General features: G+C 43.9%; 1 protein-coding gene and 2 long non-coding RNA genes across 4 annotated transcripts; 2 read left to right on the forward strand and 1 right to left on the reverse strand.

The window, feature by feature from the left end:
* Positions 1-550: 550 nt before the first annotated feature.
* On the forward strand, positions 551-900 carry LOC132977614 (uncharacterized). The gene is made up of 2 exons (XR_009673842.1): positions 551-646; positions 769-900. It is a non-coding gene; the product is annotated as an uncharacterized LOC132977614 (long non-coding RNA).
* Positions 901-2,075: 1,175 nt separating this feature from the next.
* On the reverse strand, positions 2,076-14,413 carry arfgap2 (ADP-ribosylation factor GTPase activating protein 2). 2 transcript variants are annotated; one of them, XM_061041955.1, is made up of 17 exons: positions 14,269-14,413; positions 11,410-11,528; positions 11,147-11,219; positions 10,116-10,247; positions 9,151-9,231; positions 8,165-8,273; positions 7,315-7,371; positions 6,836-6,883; positions 5,681-5,733; positions 4,213-4,349; positions 3,848-3,979; positions 3,636-3,767; positions 3,367-3,519; positions 3,151-3,277; positions 2,980-3,067; positions 2,682-2,806; positions 2,076-2,555 (listed from the first exon to the last, which is right to left on the reverse strand). In XM_061041955.1, exons 1-17 carry the CDS (start codon positions 14,338-14,340, stop codon positions 2,535-2,537), a joined length of 1,659 nt encoding a protein of 552 aa, XP_060897938.1. In that variant the 5' UTR covers positions 14,341-14,413; the 3' UTR covers positions 2,076-2,534. The 2 variants fall into 2 exon arrangements, with proteins under 2 accessions (XP_060897938.1, XP_060898019.1); XM_061042036.1 differs by lacking the exon at positions 6,836-6,883.
* LOC132977573 (uncharacterized) lies at positions 11,154-11,776 on the forward strand. The gene is made up of 3 exons (XR_009673834.1): positions 11,154-11,295; positions 11,394-11,598; positions 11,728-11,776. It is a non-coding gene; the product is annotated as an uncharacterized LOC132977573 (long non-coding RNA).
* Positions 14,414-17,351: the final 2,938 nt, after the last annotated feature.

A 17,351-nucleotide genomic window follows, 5' to 3' on the forward strand; every position in this document is an offset into this window, starting at 1 on the left:
AACCTTTGAACTCCCTCAGAGTATTTGGATTCTGCCTCAGAGAAGGAGTCCACTGATGTATAAATCAGGAAGCTGTCTAAATGTTTTTGATACGACCTGTCTTTTCACTAACATGATATTAAAACACGTTTCTAGAGTTTGATTTTTACTTGAGTCGTGTCTGGATTCGGGTTCGGATATTGTGACAACACAGGTATAAACTGCGGAAGCCCTAAGCTAGGGGTGACCATACGTCCCCATCTGACCGGGAGCGTCCTGTTCTCAAGCTCCGAGTCCCCACAAATAACTAAAAACACTCACATGTCCCAAATTTAACCAAAACAACAACAACAAGCACAGGCAGAGAAACATCACTAATGCACCACGAGTAAAAGCTCAACACTGATTGGTCTTCACATGTTTCAATCAAAGGCTTAGCTAGCGTAGCTTATCATGCTAACAGGACCACTGATCTGAGGAGCAACACTTGAGGGGGTCTGCAGTGAAAATAAGTGTCCAGATTTGAAGGTTTGAAAATATGCGTTCTCCTTTTTCTTGTGATGAAAAGTCAATTCATCTCGTTATCTCGCGGTTACGTCGCCCGTTTTCACCGTGATGACGAGTTGATTTGACGACTTCTCGAGGAAGAAGCTGCTGAAGAAAACTCGTCAGCAGCGTCGTTATCCCGATAGAACGAGATAAATACGTCGAGATCTCCGAAAACAACAGAAATGTCCCCTTTGGGCTTCCGTAGTTTGTAGCCTAGCTTTAGAAAACTTTTATTAAAAGATTTACAACCTTTAGTGTCCGAAATATTCACATCTGCTAGAATAACAAAATCCACAAATAAAAACATAAACTAAGGATGCCAGCCTTTCAAAATAAAAGCTTTTAAACTGCAGAGGGGGGGATAAAATAAAAGGTGAGCTCACTGATAGTTCTGTTGTTTCTACAGAGCAGAGGAACCTCGAGGCAGACTTTCGATTCAACGAGAAAGACGTCACAATGAGACGACGCCCGTGGTCGTACGATGGCGATGCATAGTGAAAACAGTCGTGAGCTGGGATTGTGCGTGACCAATCGGACGTCTGAATCCAAACGGACGAACAACTCTCCGTGCTCGCTTCATGTTTATATTTACAAGAACTGATTCGACCACCTCTGAAGTCCTTAATGTACGACTCTCTGACTTCCTGCTGTCTCACTTTGTCCGACACACACACTCGGTTAAATTTTTTTTTACTTGTGTGTTAAGAAGGCGCGATGGTGGTTTCAAACATGGGCCCCATTTTAACACATGTTGTTGTCTGAGGCCCCGTGTCCACCTGGCGTTTTATTCTGAGCACAAGTGTCTTTTATCAATTGTTTTCAATGATTGGAGAGCGTTCACAACACAAAGTGGCCGCCTGGAGAAAAAGTGCAGCGCCTAGCGTCTCATTTCTGAGCGGGGTCGCCTTTTTTGTGCGGCTGCTCCGAGCCAAACTGTTGACATCACCGGCGCTCTTTTCCAAATGTCTGATATTCCCCGTAGTTTGGCCGCCTACAAATCGTGTCTTGTACCAACATCCTCCTCGCTCCATGTCTGATCGGGAAATAAACTCAAATATAAAACATGCAGTAAAAAGTAACAGAGCAGTGTCGGTCATACAGACTGTTGTCATGGAGACAGGACGGACGTGCAACGCTTCATGCAAACACTAAACAGTGCTTTTCTGCACGGAGAGAACTCCAGGGGGACACGGCGCCTAACATCACCATGACAACAGCCTGTGTCTCTGATGTCGTCTGAAGCAAACAAAGTTTTTTTCTGCCTGTTGGTCGTTTAAACTCCAAAAAGGATGTGAGAATAGGGAACACGTTTAAAAACACTTCAACATCCTTTAAACCCTTTATCATAAAAAGCAGCTTGGACGTGAAGAAGGCGACGCCCGTTTACTTAACGCCCCGACAGAGACGCAGAATCTCAGCTCACAACGCTCTGAAATAATCCGGACAGTTTGCCGTCAGTGCGTCGTGTAAAAAAAAACAAAAAAAAAACAGTGGACCTATCAAACACTGAACGCAAACGTTGTGTTTAAATGAAGTCTATAAAAAACTGAAAATATAAACCGCTCCTGTTTTTAATATTACAATAAAACAAAGAAAAGAAAAAAAGAAGCGAGAAGTTTGAGGTTATAAATCAAAAAGCGACACTTTGATTTCTTTACACGAGGAATAAAATATCGTAGAATAACTCGGAAGTCGTATTTTTTTTGAAAACTAAGACCAAAAACACGACAACAGAACTCTGGTTTTTAGAAAAGATTACACCTGATGGTTTCCATTATGAAAATAAAACTCAGATGAGGATGAGAGAATACTGTCTCACTCCTGGAAAGAAATGTCTCTAGAAGAAGAGGAGGAGCGAGGAGGACGATTTGTTTTCCCCATGCAATCCCTTCTGCGTCTCTCTCTCTCTCTCGCCATCTCGTCGCTCTGATCCTCGTGTCAGTCAGGAGGCGGGCCGGCTCGTCACGCTGATCTCACACAGGTCGCTGCGAGTCTGCCGGGGCGGATCAGTACGAGCCGTAACGATCCTGAGGAGACAAGAGAGGTAAAAGAAAGATGAGGGATGTTCCCTAAACCTCACATGGAAGTCAAATTTGGAAACAAAATCCACACAGACATCACGATTCACACTTTCAGGATGTTCAACGTCTCACCTGGATTGTATTCATGACTCCGTTGGCGAGGACCGCCATCTTGCCGGCAACAGTCTTCACTCCTTGTTTGAACTGAGCGATGTCTGGGCCGGAGGGGAGCACGCTGTCGAAGCCCGCAGCCCGTCCTGAGAGGAGGAGAGGTGGAAACAGTCTTTAGCATTAACATGAATATTTATTTAAACATGTAAGGAGCAGTCCTCCTGAAATGATCTACATATGTTCAGGAGTGCAGATGTGGACACGGCTAATGAAGCATTTTCTTAGATTTATCACACACAAACACACGCACGCACGTCACCTTTGGGGTCACTGCCGTCTCCAAACAGGTCAGCTGAACTGATGGAGGTGCTTCCAGACAAGTTCTCCAGCTTCGTCTTTGCGTCATACTGAGAGCAGAAGAAAGAAAAGTCAACTCCTGAACTTTGGTTCTTAATGTTGGCCTAAATAAAAAAAAAAAGATGGTTCTCACCTCTGCACTGCTCTCGCGACCAAAGAACATGTCCGAAGAGATCGCTTTGGCGTTGGCAAACTTCTGCCTGGCCTCGCTGGACTCTGACACCGGAGCCGCCACCTCGGCTTTCCTTCTGCTGGGCAGTCTGATTCAACACCAGAGACAGACGTTAAGAGCTGCACGCACAGACACAGTAAACACTGAAGACTGACGACAGAGTGAGCATGCAGATACCTCTCTCCGATTGGCTGAATACTCGAGATGGTGACCTCCTCTTTGGGGTCGTCTTTCTCCAGAGCCCAGGAGGTGGTGAAGGAGGCGGTCCCTCCCTCAGTGTCCCACCGAGACCCAAAGCTGTCCCCCACTGTGAACGGGTTGTCCTTGTACCTTAAAGATCAAATATAATGGATTCAGAACAAAGTCCACCCAGCTCTCGCTGCATTTCAGAGGATACTGGATGAATATGTCTGTCTATTTTGTTTTTTGGAAGGTGTCGTTCATACTTTGGGGGTCCGGAGGTGAATCCCGGCTCGTCAAACATGTCCAGTTTGGAGCGAGAGGAGGAGGACTTGGCTCCCACAGGCGTCTCCTGCTCGATCACCTGCATCTCTGACATCACTGAGTGAGACACGGCGCTGAAACAGGAAACACTCTTAATGTCTGTGATCTTTACACACCGCGCGGTCAATCACACATTTAGTTTGCGTTATCTTACCTCCTGTTGCCGAAGCCCATCCCCAACCTCTCCGCCTGCTCTCGCTTCTTTCCCTCCAGGTTCTGCATCTTCCTGTCCTCCACCTTCCTGTCGATCTCCAGCTCTTTGTAGGCCAGGCGCATCGAGGCCACGCTGCAGAGAGAGAGAGAGAGAGAGAGAGAGAGAGACGTCAGAGGAGAGGGGACGAGAGATTCATAGTTTATATCTCTCGTTATGGAGAATCTCTGGTTTTAAAATACTAAGAAGAAAACAATCAGATCCTCTATAGGCAGCTATTTGAAGCTTAAACAGTTCAGATCATGTCAGTCTTTCTAATGATTGCACGTTGACCCGCAGAGGTGAATGAAGGAGATGAAGTTCCTTACATGGACTCCTCGGCATGTTTCTTGGCCTCAGCAGCCTGCTCCTCTCTCATCTTCTCGGCCACCTGCGCCTGCTTCTCCACCTCAGAGAAGCTCTTACTGCTCACCTTCTGGGCGCCCAGACCTTTCTTAGCCCCGAGCTGCAGCAACGAGACAGAAGGTCCGCACGTTAGTCTCAGGTTAGAGAGCATCCTCTTCAAACGGGATGACAGAAACCTGCTTCACTTTAAAGTTCTTCTCATCATGAGTATGAAAAGAATACCAGACAGACACAAACACACATCTCAACTCGCATGATGTGGGTGAACCTGGGCTCTTCTAAGCTGAATGAAATCATCAGATTAAAAGGTGTTGAATCAATATGTTTCTCTTCTCACATGTTGTATCTTTATGCTTTTATCTTCAGACTATGTGTCTGCATAGGAGCAAGGGTAACGCCCAGATTGCCCCTCAAGGATGAAGAAAGCCTTTCTGATTCTGAAATATTCAAAATAGCAAACCCAAGAGTGAGACGACATGAAGAGCGATTAACTAAACAAAAGATCAAATGCATCCCTTCAGCCATTTAAATAATGGCATCAAGAGTAAGCCCTGAACTTGTTTCCACAGCCAACCGTACCCTTATTTAGTAAGCCGAGGGTAAGCCAGATGGAGACAGAGTGACATCATAGCAGCCCAACACAGTGTAGCCCGATATTAATGAAGTTAAATGAAAAAGAAAAACGGGACACAGTAAAGTCTCGCAGTCTAGGCCTGTGAAGGCTGTTTCGTCATGAGCCGGGGATCCGGCCTTTTAATAAGGCAGATTTTTCTTACCACTGTAACTTTTGCTGCTTTGCTAAAGTGCTCATGATGGATAGGCCGGGTCTTTGTAATATAGCAATAAGTAAGGTCTTTTACCTGCTTTTTGTAAAGTGTCTCGAGATAACACTTGTTATGAGTTGACGCTATACAAATAAAAATTGATTGATTGATTGATAAAGAAACGGACCCTTTAGGGTCAGCTCGGTACCCCAAGAGAAGGACACCAAAAAAGTAGGACGGTACAGATCCCTTATTTTGGAACCATTCCCAACTTTGGATGCCAATAAATGGGTATTGAACCGAACTGAACTGCTTTGTGGAAATGGGGATAATGACCTAGACATTCATATCATCGAACATTTTGGCGTGATACAACTCCTAAAAGGTTTTACAGCAAAGCCTTGTTAGTTGTTCCTTGACTTGTGATGTACGACCTTCACGACCTTGAAGGTTTCACGTCATTCTGCTATGGAAGGAAGTTTTTCTAGCAGCTAACGTAGCCTGGAGCCTGGAAGAGAGGTGAACAACCAGCTCCAGAGGTGCGAGTGCTCCCCAACAACAGGAGACATATTGTGATGCTTTAAATCCCTGACTTCAGTCCCTACGTTGAGCAGAGTGTCCGACATGTACTGCAGCTCCTTCAACAGGAAGTGAAAGTAGCACTCACCCCTTTCTTAGCAGTCATGGGCTTCTTCTTTCCGATGATGGAGGGCTTCACATCTGCAACACAAGTGAGGGTTATTTTCCATCAGCTAGAGGTTCTCTAACAGAGGAAGCAGACTGAGGAAAGCTCACCTGCAAAAAAGCAAGAAACACACACACCATCTCTGAGAGAGAAGCCGATACAGCCGAGCGACAGTACGGCGAGGAGGCGTGGCTTCTGGTTGTTAATTCTCAAACTGAATATGCTCGATGAAGGACAGATTCAGCCCGAGAACTGCAGCTTTTATTAACCCCTCCGGGAAGTTTGGATACTTCTCAAGAGTCAAAATAGTGATCCCCTTGATCTGCGATGTTGTGCAAACATTAGAGGGTATGGTTATCTGTGTCTTTAATATCTTTGGAATGCTGCATGCTGGGAAACGGTGGATTGCCACAAGTGAAGAAGTTGAGGGTCTCTCAGGGTCTTGTTCAAGGGTAAGATGAACTGTGAGAACGACAGGCGGATCGGTACAGAGTCGGCAGTAAGGTGACGTCTTCTATGTAGGTGAAGAACAATGTCAGCGAAGCCCCGGGGGGGGGACAAAAACCTTTTAACCAGAGATTCATGGAATTACTCCAGCAGCTGTCAAACCCCTGACGTGAGTCAGTCAGAAGTTTCTGCATTGTGAGAAAAAGTACAGACTGGCAGAACAAAAAAGACAGACACTTAAATAATATTAATATTATATTTTCTCTCTGCACAGCCGTCATTGTGAGGAGTACAATTAGAGTGCTTTGACTTCAAGCGTCAGTCAGATGACACCTGAGAATCACCGCCACTGTGACACCGCGTGTCTCTAAATCGCTTGCAGCAAAACACTTAAATCCACACACCGCCTGCAGGAATGTACGACAGATGCAGACAATGGCTGTTCTTTTTGACACAATGCAGCCGTCTCGGTTTGCTTTTGACAACTGAAGGTCGAAGGCTTCACACGCAGCCTCTCAGGAATCACACGCGGGCCGTCTCTTGATGGCGCTTTTTCCTGTGCGTGATAAGCAAGGCGGGGAGGCGGCCGGTGAGGTGTCAGTCAAGCAACACAACCATGCGTCTGAGGCGCAAAACCAGCCACCGCAAACAACAACAAGCAGCAGCAGTAGGTCTGCCCCCATTAATCACCTGTTGCTGTCCGTTCAGCGTCGCGTGATGACAAACGCATGGAGTCCTCTACGGGACAGAACGGACCGGTCACACATCAGAATCCAGAACAGGTTCAACAAAACATTTATGAAGCTCTTTCTCAACAAGGTGTGAGGAGGAAGTAGGTCAACAATACAGTGCTGGTTGGATTAAAGTCACTCATACTGATGATGACACTTTAAGGATTGTGTGAATGATTAAACAGTTCATCAACTGAATCTCCTGTCTTTGTGCGGACAGTGATGGCGAGCAATTAAAAGGATAAACGAGATAAAAGACTGTTGGAGCTCAACCTACTGAGAAATACATCGGACTAAAAACTGAAAGACTCACGAATACAGAGGCTGTGGAACGAGACTGAGACGAGAATGTGCCCTCTGAATGAGCACAAACGTCAAACATGAGCAGGGGATTGTTGACGACAGTTCTTGGGTCATGATATGAGCCGACACACTCACCGAGGGAGGCTTTGGGGGACGTGCCCAGACCGTCGATGCTCGGTCCGTCCTCTGGAGCTACAAAAGGCCAAATAAGAAGTGTTAGCAACACAAGACATAACTTATTCAAATGTTTTACAGCTTATTTTGTACCTCTTCAGCTGATACTTCAATATATTTAAAGGTCACATATCCTCTTCAACCAGTGTGAATAAGTCTCAGAGCTCCTCAAAACATGTGTGTGAAGTTTCTTGTTCTAAATCCACTCTGATCCTGTATTTGATCATGTCTATAAACCCCTCTATTTCAGCCCTGCTCAGAACAGGCTGTTTCTGTGTCTGTATCTTTAAATATGTAAATGAGCTGTGTCTGACCACGCCCCCTCTCTGGAAGGGCTTGGGTGTCTCGGGCTTTCTCGCTGCATGTCCTATTGTTTACGGTGAGAAGGCAGACTCAGAGGGCAGAACAAACACCTAGCTGTGGGAGTGTCACCCACCTGGGGGAGGGGTTACTGCCCTTTGTGATGTCATGAAGGGAAAATCTCCAAACGGCCTGTTTGAGCACACATTTTCTGAAAAGTGAAGCAGGCAGAAGACGGAGAGGATGGACTTTTCTCATCATTGGGGGGTCATCAGAGCCTGTTTTAAAATGCTTAAAACACAGGGCACTTCTTAGCTACAGTCCTCACCCCTCGTGGCTGCTGGTTGCAGGATGAACTCCCAATAGTCCCGACGCTATTTGATGCACGTCATCCCTCACTCTCTCTTCCCACATTTCCTGACCTCTAAAGCTGTCCCATCCAAGAAAGGCAAAAAGCCCCCCCGCCCCCCACCAAAAATGGCTAAACAGTTAACAGGTTTGTTTGACCCACCGTTGTCATCCTGGCTTTTGGCCGTTGTGTCGGTCAGCTGGGAGGTAATGGCGGATCCGTTCAGCGCTGACGACTCAGAGAACGGCGCCATGCTCCAGTCATTAGAAGGCTGAAAATGAAATTGATTCAACGTTAGTACGTATTCATTGTTGCTTGCAAGCCGTGCTTGGAAACAAAGCTATGCAGACCAGTCTGGCTGTGCTCCCTCTTTAGGTCATAATGTTGCATTTGAAGGAAGCGGTGGTGTACTGTCCAGTAAATAAAGCTTGTGGAGAGCACTTCACAACCTTCACTGAGAGCTAGACTACCGTACTGTAGCTAGTAGGAGTGCAAACTCCACAAAGAGGAAACGGTTGGTAATAAAAGAGCTGTACACAGCTGTACAGGAAACTGCACGTTGTGGATTTCAAAGTGAAAATCATCAGACAGGGAGACAACTTGATTCCTAAAACAGACGGCGCCTTATATACCGGTGCGACTTATATAGATTTTACGGTACTTAGTTTTGTCTTCTTGCAGGTATACTCCATGTGGTCTTTCAAGGACAACAAATGGTCGCTCAGTTTGTACTTGTATAAAAATATTTGTTTCTACTGTGAATTATAAAAAACATTATTCCCCATATTTGTTAGTAAACTCTCAAAAATCTGTCCCAAAAAACTATGGTTGAAAGACGGGATGTAAGGCTCACATTGGTACTCTGATGTTTAAGAAAACAAGTACTGCAATTCATTTTTCAGAGTGCGCTATCTATTTATGCTTCTCTTGTTTGATGCCCTGCGTCACAAGGTGCATTTGTGTTTTCAGGAAAAAATTAAAAGGAATCTTTTTCAGTCGTCTCATAATGTGTCTTCAGTCTCATTTTGTAAAATAAATGGTGAGAGAATCGTATCGTGAGTAGAGTGAATCGTTACATTTTTTTACAGAGAAAATAGTTCCCTTCTTTGTGCTGTTTTTATTGGGGGAGGCAGCGGCAGAAAACAAACCTGTGTGTGTTCAGCAAAAAAGTCTGCCTCTTTCTTCTCGGGGGCTGCAGGAGCGCTTCCTGCAGAAGACTCGATCCACAGCTGAAGAGAAAGAAGAGGAAGAGGGGTGTCATCATTTATCGTGAGGATTACGCACCCAGTGGACTGTGGACTAGAGTTCGATCTGAGCGAACACGGCTCACACACTGATAATCACTTTACAGCTCTTATGTCATCGCTCAACGATCCAGCAGCAGACGACATGTTTCTGTATCTTTGATAAATGTTGAGCTAAGCTCAGCTGATGTTACCTCCTGAAGCTCACCGTGTTAGATCATAACGTGTGTGTGTGTGTGTGTGCAGTAAAGAGAGAGACACACACACACACACACCTTAATGTTCCAAAGTCAATAAAGATTTTATAGTTAGACATCTTCGACCTGAGGCGCTGGAGTCCCATCGATGGCGGTCTCCGTGCTGGAAATGCTGTCTCAGCCTAACTTTCAGTCAACCTAACGACAGGCTGAGAGCTGGAGCTGAGGCAGGTTTTAAACCTCCTGACAAACCGTTACACCGCGCCCACCTGTCAATCAGGTCAGCTACACGCCTTATTGTGAATAACTCTTATCCTTCATCAAATCAAAACTGATGAGTCATCACAACATTCACCCCCCGTACAGTGTGTGTCGATCGAGACATGAGATAATCAGACCTATTTGTTTTTTTGAACCAGGCTGTAAACATGTTCATCTCTGCTTTTTAGAATGGGTGTGTATGTGACTTCCTGTGCTTCTGCAGCCAGTCTCTAGTGGACACTCAAGGAACTGCAGGATTTTAAACTTCTGCATCGGCTTAATTTTTCAACACCTGAGATTGCTGCTTGATCTTAACACAAAGAATCAAAGTTGTGTTGAAAAACCCAGCCATTAAGTAATGGGTGATAAGAAAACGAACAAGCCAAGTTTTCTCACTTGACTGAAACTCACATCTGATCCGTATTTGGACAAAGCGGCGTTGGCTTGCTGTCGAATCTTCTCCCTGTACATCTGGGCAGCACGACTGTTGTACTTGGCGTTGGTGTCGTTTGTGGAGCAGCCATGTTGGCGGAAGAATGACGTCTACAGACAGAAGGAGAAAGGAAGTTACTGCATCAAAAAAACAACAACACAGAAATCGATCAGAGAAGACGAGCTGATAACATGAACTTCCAAGACTTCAAAACTGATTTCACTGCAGACAATTTTGCACATCAGAAATTAAATTTGGAGTTTTTCTTGAGTTGTCTCCTCATCTCCATTGTTCCGAGTAAGAGGGTGATAAAACTTCTGCTGAGCTGTCTTGATTTTGTTTTTTTTATACTTGTGTTTAGAAATATGAAAAGCTATTCATTTAGACTTTGTTTGGGTCTTAAAAAGTCTGACATTTGATTTAAAAAAAAGTTTGCAGCACTCCTGCATTAGTGAGGCATCTCCATCCTTCTCAAGAGCTTCAGACGTCATCGTACTTCACTATTAGCACAAACTAAAAAAAACTACATTGTGCATACATGCTGCTAGACTTAAACTACTTCAGGAGTGTTTGCATGAAGCGTTGCAGCGCTGAGAAGAAAAGCTCTACACGTCTGTCCTGTCTCTATAAGGTGTGTAACGGCCGCTGTGTGACCGATGGGGAATATCATACATTTAGAAAAGAGCAGCGGTGACGTCAACAGTGCCTTTCTGAAAAGTTGAAGGATTTTCCACTGCAGAGAGAAAAAGATGCTAGGCCCTGTGCTTTGTCTTATCTACATCTTTCTTTTCTTTGTCATTGTACATCTACAACAAAATCTGGTCTCTGGACGGCCGTCTGCTGCTGCGGACGCTCTCTCCTCATTGATAACTATTGAAAAAAAAGACGCTGGCGCTCAGACAAAAAGGCTAGGTGGCCAACGGGGCCTTAGGCATACTTGCACTGTGACAATAAAGATATCGTATCAGGTCTGACCTCTGTTCTTCTCAGAGTCATCAGTCTGACTTACAGCATTGGCGTTGCCTCCGACCTGCATACATCTGAGCTGGAACCAGTTCCAGTTGGAGTCTAACTCGGTGGACCTGAGAGGAAAGAAAAGAACAAAACAAAGTCAGCGCTGCAGAACGACATGTACACCGTGTTGATACAGATTCTCAGGTAAAGTGCAATCATCCTTTCAGTCACGATCATCGGCTCATTAATCTGTCACTGGAGTATTCACCATGACGACGATGACAGCTCTGATCTTTGTTTAGTAACACTGAGTCTTACCTGATGAAGCTGAGATGAACTCCCAGGGAGCGGTGGATGCCCGAGCAGTCGATGCACAAGAACACGCCGTAAGAGATGCTCGCCCAGCTCGGGTTTTTGGCCGCGCAGTCAAAACATGCCTGCAAGGAACCAGCACAAACAATTATTACACGGGGCGACTTTGATGAAATCTGTAACGAACATCAACTTGTAAGTGTTTGGCAGTAACACCATATGTATACTAGTGTGCTGTGAAGTTGATCAATTGATTAGAAAACTAAACATTGCTCATTTATTTTGAAAAATAACTAAACGTTTCAGCCTTTTCATCTATGATAGGGTTTTGGGGAGTAGCGCAGTACGGTTGCCAGTTCCAGTCCCGGTGTGGACCAAAGTATAGAAATTAGTCTGGTAGCTGGAGAGGTGCCAGTTCACTTCCTGAGCTCTGCTGAGGTACCCTTGAGCAAGGCACTGAACCCTCCTCCACCACCAGCTCAGGAGCTGGGCAGCCCGCTCGCCATGGTCAGCCGGCCCACTCTAACATCTCTCATGTCCATAGAATCCTGTTTGTGCACGCGTGTGTATTTCAGTCTATGTTATTTCCCCTTGCGGAATCAATAAAGTAAAATCTACAATTCACTTAGCAGACGCTTTAATCCAAAGCATCAGAGAGTAAGAACAACACAAGCAAGGATCTAGAAAAAAGGGAACAATGTCAGTAAGAGCAAACGATCAGCTTTGAGTCTGATTGGACACACAGGTGCTGACAGGAAGTGACCAGAGGCAAAGCACAACATTGAGGGCAGTTCTTGAGAGCTCTAATCAGTATAGAAACCATCTTATAAGTCACCGTTATCAAACAAAAACTATCGTCATTACCATCATCATCATTAAACAATTAAACAACAGCATTACCCCTGTTCAAGGCCCCCAAAATTGGATAAGTTCTTGTTTTTAATTACCAAAAATTGCAGACAAACTCCTGCACGCTGTCTTTGCAACGTTTTGTCGCCATGACATTACAAACATATTTGTGCAAATTCGACATTGTGCAGGAGTTTGTCTGCATGTTTTGATGGATTCATCATTCATCCAATCCTCTCCTACCGTCCTGTTTTTGTGAAATAGATGTAGTTTTCAAAAGTTTCTGAATTTTCTGACCCTATAGATCAGGGATGGGCAACTTTGGTCACAGCAAGGGCCACATTCATTTAATTCTCACTGCCAGGGGGCCAAATTGTAGTACACAAAAACGATAACAGTCAATTATGTCTCAAATTTAACTCAACATAATTTAACTCAACGTAATATTATTACGGAAATATTTCTGGTTTTCATGATTTCATGGCAGATTTTGTTTATTTTGATATATAAAAATTGACCTGAGGGCCACATTGAGGGTTGACGAGGGCCGCATGTGGCCCCGGGGGCCGCCAGTTGCCCACCCCTGCTATAGATCATTCAAATAACAGAGATTGTATCGTTTTGACACCCGAGCGAGCCTGGTGTGACTAATCTGGAGAACCAGGAAAATACAGAGTGTAGGTTGTAGGGCTGCGAGGGCCGGAGTAAAATGACACTAAATAGATCATACAGGCTGCACGGTCTATATATAGTACTCATTATTTGAGCAGCGTGCCACAATAGACAGTAATGTTCTCGGACAGGCAAACTGGCGTGGTCAGGGAGGTCTGTGTCTGACTGGAAACGCAAGCTTAATATTGGTTCCGTATTATGTTAGTTCCCTGACATCGGTCGATCCCGCCGCCCCAAGAAAGTCAAGAGGCGGTGAGGTGGATAATAAAATAAGAGCAAAGGGGGCGCTGAAGTGTGACCGGTCGTCTGTCAGCCCTGTGATTGGGCGATCACCCAGTGACAGCAGGGATCGGGGCATCCCTAAATAAAACAGCCTTGAATTAAAGATGAAATACAATTAAAAGACTTGTTGTCTTGTCTTGGTAAGTAAGTCAAGTGGTCAATCTGATTAATTGAAAAGAAGATATGTCAATAGAGCAAAGGTTGTAGTCTTTTAGGGTCCAAAATCTGGATTAATACAAAGAAAAAACAAAACTTCTGATCGTGCCTGACAAAATAAGATGAACCCAAACGTGTTATAAATATAAAACCTGATGTAAATTCATATTAAAGTGAACATATGGCTGATTCAAACACAGATTTAAAATGTTTTTACTTTGAATATCAACGGTCACAGCTTCTTATAATGTACACACACTTCCTTCTATTAATTTAAAAGACAGTTTTATACATATATTTGTCCTCTTTAAACGTTGTGTATCGTTAGCTTAGCTTTAGCCACCTCAGCTCACATCGTATACGTGGCCTTTATGTTTGACTGCTTCAGAGGTGTTACGACGAGGAATGCATCCCTGTCGAAAACCGCAAACACATTAGGATAATTCAAAATATGGCAGACAGAATCACTATAATGCCGAAATTAAAATCTATCATTAAAAGACAACACTGCCGTATTTTGCTTAAGATGTACTCTACAGTCTCTTTAGGATCAACACTGTGTGCAGCTCACATTTACGCAGGCTAATGAAAATGCGTCTCCTAACGAGTCTACAGAGAAATAAGGACACTTTAAAACATTAACTATAAAGTTATCATACTTTGCCATCACATATCTGCCCAAAGAAATAAGATTTAGACAGTTTTTTTAACACTTCCGAGAGGTACAAGAATTTTTTGGCAAGGGTGCATTTCTCGGCATAACACCGGCAGGCTAGCAGCCGTTAGCTCTGTGACCGTTAGCTCGGCCCGGATACGTCGCTGATGAAGCTGACTGACAAACCGCCGGTGTTGACAACATGAACAGAACGTAGATTAGCAAACAAACACCTCGTCGTGTTCGCTCACCTTGTTCGTGGGGATGGATCTCAATCTTTTGAAAATAGTCAGGATTTCAGTCTTATTTGGTTCCGTAGCCATCTTGCCACTGTGACAATTTCCATAAGCTGACGTCAGTACGGATCCCCGACTGCGCCGAATTTAATAAAAGCGAACGCTCTCAATCGACGCTCGTTACGCACACAAACCATGACACAAACGCAAAATAATGATTTACAATCCATTTCTTAATACTATTGGTTCATTAAATTTCTTTTAAGAGGCATTTTGTGCGTTAAAAAATCGTTCTTTATTCAGCATTTTAAATCAAAAAATGGGCATTTAAACTACTAAACATTTCACAAATTACTCCAAGCAGCATATTTACATGACAACATAAAACATTACAACCAATTTGACCAGAAAACAATACACAAACATATACTAACGTGAAATAAACTGGCAACTCTCATTGGTTAGTCCTGTCCTATACCTCTCAAAAAATCAGCTTTAACCTCTTAATAGGATCAGCCCAGCAGCAAGATTAGTCAGAACTAGACTTTACACCTTGAGTATCCCAAGGGCTGCCAAAAAGATCGTTGCACTTAGCTGGTTTTATTCTTGTTTTAAGAATATGTTAGAAAAATGTTAGAATTAAAATTTGCGGTTCCTCCTGTACCTTTAATGTTGCATGTGGTGTACCCCAAGGTTCAGTTTTAGATCCCCTTTTTCTTCTATGTAGGCTATATGCTGCCTCTTGGCAAAATTATTCAGCGTCACAAAGTCTCCTTTCCCTGCTATGCAGACGAGTTGACGCAAATATACCTTCCTTTGAGACCTACAGGACCCAAAAAGCCCCAGTGGAAGAATGGCATCCCGTAGAGAGTTATATGAAGGCTGTGTCAGGTTAAACTGGCGATGTGTAACCACACACGCAGGCATCAGCACAATAACCTGCAAGGAGGACTGAAGGCTGGTGTTGTTAACAATGCTAACGATGCTCAACAAAACCCAGTTGTCATAATTTACAGATGGCCAAATTCAACCCCGCTGCGTTGTTTTTTGGCTCACTTCCCTTATTTGTTCCAGAATGTGTTGTCACCTACAGCGAACTGAACTCTGGTGCACTAGGAAGCAAACCGAGACCCCCGTTTTTAAGCGGACCAGAGTTCGGTTCCTCACCAGGGTTCGTTTGAAGGTTCATACCCCCCAAACCAAATGATCTATCCGAACAGCTTAGGTGTGAACGCACCCTTAGTGACATTAACTGTTGGCTGGCCCAAACGTTTCTTCAACTCAATTACTCAAAATTGAGATAATATGGTGTTCAATTCACAATTCACCCGTCCTATCAAAAGCGGCCTTGGTGCCTTAGCAGCTAATATCACTGCCAGAAACTTGGGAGAAACATTTGACTATAACTTCACATTTGAACCACATTAAAAAAAACAGTTGTACGGTCATGTTTCTGTCAATAATGCAATTATTATGTTTTTTGATTCTCAAATCAACAAAGATAACTGGTGGCATCTTAATGTGGTTTGGTCTGATTGTGATTATTTCCCCGTGCCAGTTCGTCTTGTACCTTGTGTCAGCGACGTTTCCTAATGTTTCTGAAAGCCTTTTGATTCCAACTGTTTTTATATTTTTTGACCTAAAGTTTTCTGATAAAAATAGCGAAGTGAAAAGTGCAGTTTCCCCTCCAAGATGTTGTTAAGTTGACGTCGAAAGATTCTCCTGCGGCCACGTGTATCTACAGTATGTCAAGAATGTTTAATTTCTCCTCTTCACAACAATTGAGACTCGGGTGCTGCAAAAGAAAAAACCTGCCCCTTTACTTCAAAGGTAAACTTAAAGTACAGGGGCCAAGTTCACAAAGCAAGTACAGAGTCTCTCCTAGAGACAAAGGTCCTAGAGCAAATCAGTTTCTAAGAATTCCCCCTTAAAGTACAGGCTAGATCCTCGTAAACAAAGTTATTCACAAAGTGTCTTAGCCCTCCAGAGAGCCTCTGAGGTGTCAAACTGTGAGGAGGACTTTTAACAGGATAAAGAGTTTCTCAAGCTGAAGAGGGAACAGAGAAATGTTCTTCAAACTCAAGAATCTCATTGACTCATAGTCAGACTAAAGAGACAATAATGATTCATGCAGATATTGTAATCCCTCTCTGACTTTGTTCAGTGCAAAGTGAGACATGCTTGTTGAGTTTCTCTACACGTGGGTTACCTCCACAGGTGCATCAATCACTCTTAAGACTCTTAAATGATGATGTAACAATCAGCATGTGAATCAGCTGCTGCACAAGTGAGCAAGTGACTTTAAAAATCTTGTCGGTGTTATACATTCAAAGTACGTCTTATTGTGTATCGAACAGAGATGCGGATGTGGATCATTTGGTAGAGTCGGTAGTCTCTCAACCTGAAGGTCGGGGGTTTGATCTCCAGCTCCTGCAGCAACATGTCCGATGTGTCCTTGAGCAAGACACTTAACCCTAATTTGCTCCCGCTGCTCCACCTGTGTTGGTGCTTGTGTATGACTGGGATTAGTTCCTTCCGATGGTCACTTTGCAAAGCAGCATCTACCTTCAGTGTGTGAATGTGTAGGTCTGACCTGCGGTGTAAAAGCTCTTTGAGTAGTCAGAAGACTAGAAAAGAAATATACAAGCTCAAGTCCATTTACCATTTACAGTGTCATAGATTCTATGATTGGGCCTGATCGATTTCACTGTCAGTCTTTGCTCAACCAATCACAGCTGTTGAATAAATGTGTCATAGCAATGAGCTTGACCATGCCTCCTCGCTAAGTTTCTTTCTCTTCCTCGCTCTGAGAGTCTCTTTCATTACTCCTATTCTCTGATTTTTTTAAGCGAATTTAGGAGCTCTCTAAGAGGATTCTCAGGATGTTTGCCCATGAATTTATCAGCCTACGTTCCAGTTGGTTGAATAAGGAACAAAAGCAAATACCAAAGAAACTCTTTATCTCCGATTATTCATTAGTCATTTGCGTGTACAATAGTTTCCAAAAATATTCTGAAAGGACTCGAGCAGGGATCCGGTTATTCCTGTTTGGCGAGGCTGAAAGAATCCGCCTCTCCAGTCGCAGAGAATGAAACATA

The sequence above is a fragment of the Labrus mixtus genome, chromosome 1 (genome assembly GCF_963584025.1).
Source record: "Labrus mixtus chromosome 1, fLabMix1.1, whole genome shotgun sequence".
NCBI classification, from domain to species: Eukaryota; Metazoa; Chordata; class Actinopteri; order Labriformes; family Labridae; genus Labrus; species Labrus mixtus.